This window comes from Micropterus dolomieu, linkage group LG19, assembly GCF_021292245.1.
Source record: "Micropterus dolomieu isolate WLL.071019.BEF.003 ecotype Adirondacks linkage group LG19, ASM2129224v1, whole genome shotgun sequence".
Lineage (NCBI taxonomy): Eukaryota > Metazoa > Chordata > Actinopteri > Centrarchiformes > Centrarchidae > Micropterus > Micropterus dolomieu.
This window is the reverse complement of record NC_060168.1, coordinates 5236950-5243874: the sequence shown is the minus strand read 5'-3', so window position 1 is coordinate 5243874 and position 6925 is coordinate 5236950. Positions and strand designations below refer to the sequence as shown.

Here is a 6925-nt window from a genome sequence, read left to right as displayed (position 1 = left end):
TCAACTTAGAAATATAGCAAAAATTCGATCTATGTTAACTTTTAAGGACACCGAGACCATTTTACACGCCTTCATCTCATCACGCCTGGATTATTGCAACAGCCTTTTCACCTGTTTAACCCAAAAATCTATTGATTGACTCCAGACTGTCCAGAACTCAGCTGCCAGGCTTTTAACCAGAACAAAGAAATATGAACACATTACTGCTATTTTAGCTTCATTACACTGGCTCCCAGTATGTTTTAGAATTGACTTTAAAATTTTATTGATCACTTTTAAAGCTCTTCATGGCCTCTCGCCTTGTTATATTTCTGACCTTTTAGTCCCATACACACCAGCACGTACCTTGAGATCCTCGGGCAGAGGTCTGTTGTCTGTTCCAGAGTCTCGACTAAAAACTAAAGGGGACAGAGCGTTTGCTGTCAGGGCCCCGAGGCTCTGGAACAGCCTGCCCAAGGAAATCAGGTCAGCTGTGTCAAGTCCCTTCTTAAAACATACTTTTATAGGAGAGCCTTTCCCAATCTTATTTGACTTTATTTTATCACTTTTATTTTATTCTATTTTACTAATTTTATATTTATCTTAAACATGTATTTTAGTCTTTTCAGTGTTTTCTTGCTTTTATCTTGTATTGTTTTTGTATTATTGTCTTTTGGGTATTATTGTCTTTACACTGGTTAAAGCACTTTGTAAATTGTTTTTTAAAAGTGCTCTACAAATAAAGATTATTATTATTATTATTATTACTTGTTACCTATGGTAATTACCAATAACCCACTATAACTTTACCAGGTAAATACCTGGTAATTAGGGGACTTTAAAAGGAAGGGTTACAGGCTAAGTCGCTTCGAAAAGCCATCTATACAGCCTGATAAAGCAAAGCCAAATGGTTTGAGTTTATCATATCCATCCACATGCCATATGTAGTTTGGGCCCATAGAATGATAAGTGCACTGAACAAATCTACGACGGGTCCTTATTTCAGTCCCTCACGGATTCAGTTGTTTCAACAACCTCATCACAGTACTCCGTTTAACACTAAGTTTGTACTTCTGTTTGAGTACGTGTCACATAGTGCGGTAACCAAACAACTGCCCTGGTCCACGTAACTCCATCAAAATTGCATTCCTTACATCTACTAAGGGAGAGAAGTTATTTCTGCGGAACAACCCAGCTTCTTTTAACCAGTGTGAGCAAACTCATCCTGATGTTGTGTAAAGTTGACAGCAGATCAAGTATGACCTTGTATGTGTGTCCTTCATTGAAATAATGCTGAATTATTTCACTCACATCAATGTTTTGGTCCGTATCCCTTTGAAAATAAGCTGCAATACTGCAGTAGAGCTCTACTACACACAGATGTTTTACAACATGACAGACAGAGATGCGCAACCAATCAGGAAGAGGATCAGTGTCCAATACATACCTACCCTTTCCGTTTCAGTCTCACCAATGCTGTAGTGTTGTGGTGATTTGCAGTTGTGGTGATTTGCAGTAGTGTTGTGGTGATTTGCAGTAGTGATGTGGTGATTTGCTGTCGTGTTGTGGTGATTTGCAGTAGTTTTATGGTGATTTGCAGTTGTTGTTGATTTGCAGTAGTGTTGTGGTGATTTGCAGTAGTTTTATGGTGATTTGCAGTAGTGGGATGGTGAATTGCTGTCGTGTTGTGGTGATTTGCTGTCGTATTGTGGTAATTTGCAGTAGTGTTGTGGTGATTTGCAGTAGTGGGATGGTGAATTGCTGTCCTGTTGTGGTGAATTGCTGTCGTGTTGTGGTGATTTGCAGTAGTGTTGTGGTAATTTGCAGTAGTGGGATGGTGAATTGCTGTCCTGTTGTGGTGAATTGCTGTCGTGTTGTGGTGATTTGCAGTAGTGTTGTAGTAATTTGCAGTAGTGGGATGGTGAATTGCTGTCGTGTTGTGGTGATTTGCTGTCATGTTGTTGCAATTTGCAGTAGTGGGATGGTGACTTTCTGTCGTGTTGTGGTGATTTGCAGTAGTGTTGTGGTTATTTGCAGTAGTGTTGTGGTGATTTGCTGTCGTCTTGTGGTGATTTGCAGTAGTGTTGTGGTGATTTGCAGTTGTGGTGATTTGCTGTCGTGTTGTGGTGATTTGCAGTAGTGATGTGGTGATTTGCAGTAGTGTTGTGGTGATTTGCAGTAGTGGTGATTTGCAGTAGTGTTGTGGTGATTTGCAGTAGTGTTGTGGTGATTTGCAGTAGTGGGATGGTGACTTTCTGTCGTGTTGTGGTGATTTGCAGTAGTGTTGTGGTGATTTGCAGTAGTGTTGTGGTGATTTGCAGTAGTGTTGTGGTGATTTGCAGTTGTGGTGATTTGTTGTCGTGTTGTGGTGATTTGCAGTAGTGTTGTGGTGATTTGCAGTTGTGGTGATTTGCTGTCGTGTTGTGGTGATTTGCAGTAGTGTTGTGGTGATTTGCAGTTATGGTGTTTTGCAGTAGTGTTGTGGTGATTTGCAGTTGTGGTGATTTGCTGTCGTGTTGTGGTGATTTGCAGTAGTGTTGTGGTGATTTGCAGTTGTGGTGATTTGCTGTCGTGTTGTGGTGATTTGCAGTAGTGTTGTGGTGATTTGCAGTTATGGTGTTTTGCAGTAGTGTTGTGGTGATTTGCAGTTGTGGTGATTTGCTGTCGTGTTGTGGTGATTTGCAGTAGTGTTGTGGTGATTTGCAGTTGTGGTGATTTGCTGTCGTGTTGTGGTGATTTGCAGTAGTGTTGTGGTGATTTGCAGTTATGGTGTTTTGCAGTAGTGTTGTGGTGATTTGCAGTTGTGGTGATTTGCTGTCGTGTTGTGGTGATTTGCAGTAGTGTTGTGGTGATTTGCAGTTGTGGTGATTTGCTGTCGTGTTGTGGTGATTTGCAGTAGTGTTGTGGTGATTTGCAGTTATGGTGTTTTGCAGTAGTGTTGTGGTGATTTGCAGTTGTGGTGATTTGCTGTCGTGTTGTGGTGATTTGCAGTAGTGTTGTGGTGATTTGCAGTTGTGGTGATTTGCTGTCGTGTTGTGGTGATTTGCAGTAGTGTTGTGGTGATTTGCTGTCGTCTTGTGCTGATTTGCAGTAGTGTTGTGGTGATTTGCAGTAGTGGTGATTTGCTGTTGTGTTGTGGTGATTTGCAGTTGTGGTGATTTGCTGTTGTGTTGTGGTGATTTGCAGTAGTGTTGTCACTGTAACTTATGTGACCCACATAATATTCAATAATGCAACATAACTATGCAGGACAAACACTACAGTGGAAGACCCATTCACTACAGTAATGTTGCGTACCAGGTCTAACTGTTAGAAAGTGTTGCAACAATCTCATTTATAATATTCAGTCTAGCTCATTAATTGTTTTTGTTATCATCCATTAAATTTTGCTATGCTGACTTTGCTGAGCCTCCAGTGAAAGATACAGTAACGCAAACATACACAGTCATCGAAAAGCCAGCAGGCGACCTCATGCCAACATATAAGGCAAAATGTAGTCATTCTAACGTTGTCATGCAGCGATCACTGATTAGTTCAATGTCACGCTGATAATAATATTACGTTGCAGTGGGAGTTTACCTGAGTTTGCAGCATTTTGTGGGAAGCCGTCTCCGTTGTGTCGGAATCTGATAAGTTTTAGCACGTACACAAACACACACTTGGGAAGGTAGTGTGGTTACAATCTGAAACCTCACCGCTAGGGCTGCTGAAAACTACATATAGCCCCTTTAAATATATAAAATGTGTGTATTTTTTAATAATTAAAACCTACTCTCTAACAAAGATATTCTTTTTGTACGTCACTTTTGTTGAAGTAAATACCATGTTATTTCCTACAGTTATCCCAATGTGACACTGTCCAAAATTGAGCTGTATGCCTCAGACCCCTACAACAGAGCCAAAGAATTACTGAAGGTAACAGACAGAAATATTGGATTATTCCCTTTGGATCTTATTTTCTTATTCAGTTGTGGTCATCATTTATGTTGGTTATAATAACATTATACCCACATAAGTACTGATATACACTATATTGCCAAAAGATGTGGGTCACCTGCCTTTACATGCACATGAAGGTTAATAACATGGAATCGGCCCACCCTTTGCAGCTACAACAGCTTCCACTCTTCTGGGAAGGCTGCCCACGAGGTTTAGGTGTGTGTTGATGGGAATTACAAAGGTATTCTGTCGGGTTGAGGTGTGCAACCTGCCAAACCCAGAATCGTCCATGGGACTGCCAGACAGAGAAGCGTGATTCACTGCTCTAGTGTCCAGTGGCGGCGTGCTTTACACCACTGCATCTGACGCTTTGCATTGCACTTGGTGATGGAAGGCTTGGATGCAGCTGCTTGGCCATGGAAACCCATTCCATGAAGCTCTCTCTGCACTATTCTTGTTTGGAGGTCTGTAGCTACTGACTCTGCAGAAAGTTGCCGACTTGTGTGCACTGCGCGCCACAGCATGCGCTGACCTTGCAAGGCGCACTGGGATTTTATGTGGCCTACCACTTCGTGGCTGAGATTCTGTTGTTCCTAATGGCTTCCACTTTGTTATAATACCACTAACGGTTGACCGTGGAATAATTAGTAGTGAGGAAATTTCACAAATGGACTTATTGCACAGGTGGCAACCTGTCACGGTACCACACTTGAATTCACTGAGCTCCTGAGAGCGACCCATTCTTTCACAAATGTTTGTAGAAGCAGTCTGCAGCCTAGGTGCTTGATTTTATACACCTGTGGCTATGAAGTGATTGGAACACCTTAACTCAATGACTCGGAGGGGTGTCCTAAAACCTCTGGCAATATAGTCTAGATGACATCTGGAAATACAACAACTTGGATTCATTTTGCCTCCTCCATTGCAATGAACTAATTTCACCGTGAAAACTAAGTTTAAGACACAGCATGTCTTAGGGTCTCATTTATAACGGTGTGTATGCACAAAACCGGGCTGGAAACTTGCTTACGCCACTTCCCATACAAGGGTTCTGATCTATATAAACCAAAGTTGACAGCAGAATGTGCGGTCCTTCATGCAAACTCTGAGCCATGCCTATGCACATAAACTGGAGAGGGATGAAACGGTTTTCGGAGATATCTGTTTTTGCAAGAGAACACCTTAAATACGTTGTACAGTTTAATTGGGAATCATAGTAATTAATACTTGCATGCAGTGCAATTTATTCTCATAAATGAGGTGAACAGTAGGACAAATGATATTTAAATTGATGCCGTTTTGGATGCCATAGTTAAGCAAATAAGAGTGCATAGTTTCATATATATTGTTCACATATCACATGATGATGGCCTTATAGTTTTTGAGCTGTACGCCAGCCTGTAGATGTGATGCGTTGCCTGCAAAAACACGGCTTGGAAAATATAACACTATTTATTAAGTTAATCTTTCTGTGTACCACTTATGTCACATAAAACTAATCATATTTCTTTAAACATATCAGCAGCCTCGTTAAGTGAGTGGAGTGTTTGTGTAGCCTAAATAGACGTGTAAACACAACTGGAATGCATTTGGTTTAATCGGAAGGTTGGCGGTTCTATCCAGGCTGCATGTCAAAGTATCCTTTGGCAAGATACTGAACCCCGAATTGCCCCTGGCGGCTGTTCCGCCAGTGTATGAATGTGTGTGAATGTTAGTTTCCGTTTGAGCACTTGGGCTCAGTGTATGAATGTGTATGACTGGTGGATGTAGTGTAAAAGCGCTTTGAGTGGTCGAAAAGACTAGAAAGGCGCTATACAAGTACGGAGCATTTACATTTACTCTCTTTTAGAACGAGGGAATCCAAATTATGCACCTGGGTCATCCATCTTGCCTATATGTGTCCCCCTCCACCACCATCACTGGTCCGTATTGAGCTCTGGTGCCCCCTTTTCTCCGGTGCACAGCATTGCGTTTTACCCACCAAACATAATTTTCCTTGCTTCAACCTCACTAAAAGGAATGTCAGTGTCACACTGGGTTAAATTTCTTTTTTAAGCTTTTCTGTCCTTATTTTCATGCAGTCAGTACGTATTAAAATTAATGAGGGATGTTTCACTGACTATTTATAAACATTTAGGAGCTGGCTCATATGCGCCACATTTCAATATGATTGTGATTTATTAAGGGAATGCGGCGTACTTTGCACAGTAAATCAGAATATTTTTGTGCACATGCACTTTCTGTGTTTTGTCCAAAGTTCCTTCATGCTACACACACAACATATAAATAAGTTTAAGCGTATAAATAAGTATAGGCCTACATTAAAATATGGTAACATATAAAATAAAAAAAAAACAACAAAAAAACCCCAATACAATTATTTATATGCATACACGTATTCACCCAGAACATTCCATAGTGCATTTTTCTGTAGGATCATAAACACAAACGGAGACATCTGTTTCTGCAAAAGAATGCCTCAAATATGTTGTACAGTGTAATCAGGAATCATATTAATTAATTAATACTATCCATGCAGCGCAATTTATTCAGATAAATAAGGTGAACAGGAGGACAAATTACATTTAAATTGATGCCGTTTTCAACGTGCAAATGCCCGAGCATAGTTTCATATATTATTATCACATGTTCGTTTCCTTATGGAGCCAAACGCTGTGCGCCAGCGTGTGGATGTGATGCGCTGCTTGTAAAAACACATTATAGAAATATAACACTATTTTATGTCATTTACAACAAGTCATTTTTCTTTTAACTCATCGGCCGCCTCATTAAGTGAGTGGGCTGTTTGTGGAGCCTAAATAAATGTTCAAACACAAGAGGAATGCGTTTGGTTTCACCTCTTTTCAGACGGGGGAATCCAACTTAGTACCTGGGTCATCCCCTCCAGCCAGTGACGGCACTACTCAGGAGGGATAGCCCTTCCTGCAGATCGGTTATAAAGGGGTGGAGCTCCGGTTCCCCCTTTCCTTCGCGTTGCGTGAAAGTG

At 40.9% G+C, this 6925-nt stretch overlaps 1 protein-coding gene and 1 long non-coding RNA gene across 3 annotated transcripts in view; one reads left to right on the top strand and one right to left on the bottom strand.

The window, feature by feature from the left end:
• LOC123958006 overlaps positions 1–6925 on the bottom strand; it is a 41677-nt gene that overhangs the window by 16835 nt on the left and 17917 nt on the right. The window lies entirely within an intron of this gene.
• Positions 1–6925, top strand: part of lg19h4orf47 (linkage group 19 C4orf47 homolog) — a 26992-nt gene that overhangs the window by 14465 nt on the left and 5602 nt on the right. The window contains exon 4 of one of the 2 annotated variants that reach the window (XM_046031164.1): positions 3819–3894. The exons of the other annotated variant lie outside the window; for it this stretch is intronic. Coding sequence (XP_045887120.1) covers positions 3819–3894 — 76 coding nt within the window. The remainder of the gene's footprint in view (positions 1–3818; positions 3895–6925) is intronic. 2 annotated transcript variants of the gene reach the window in all.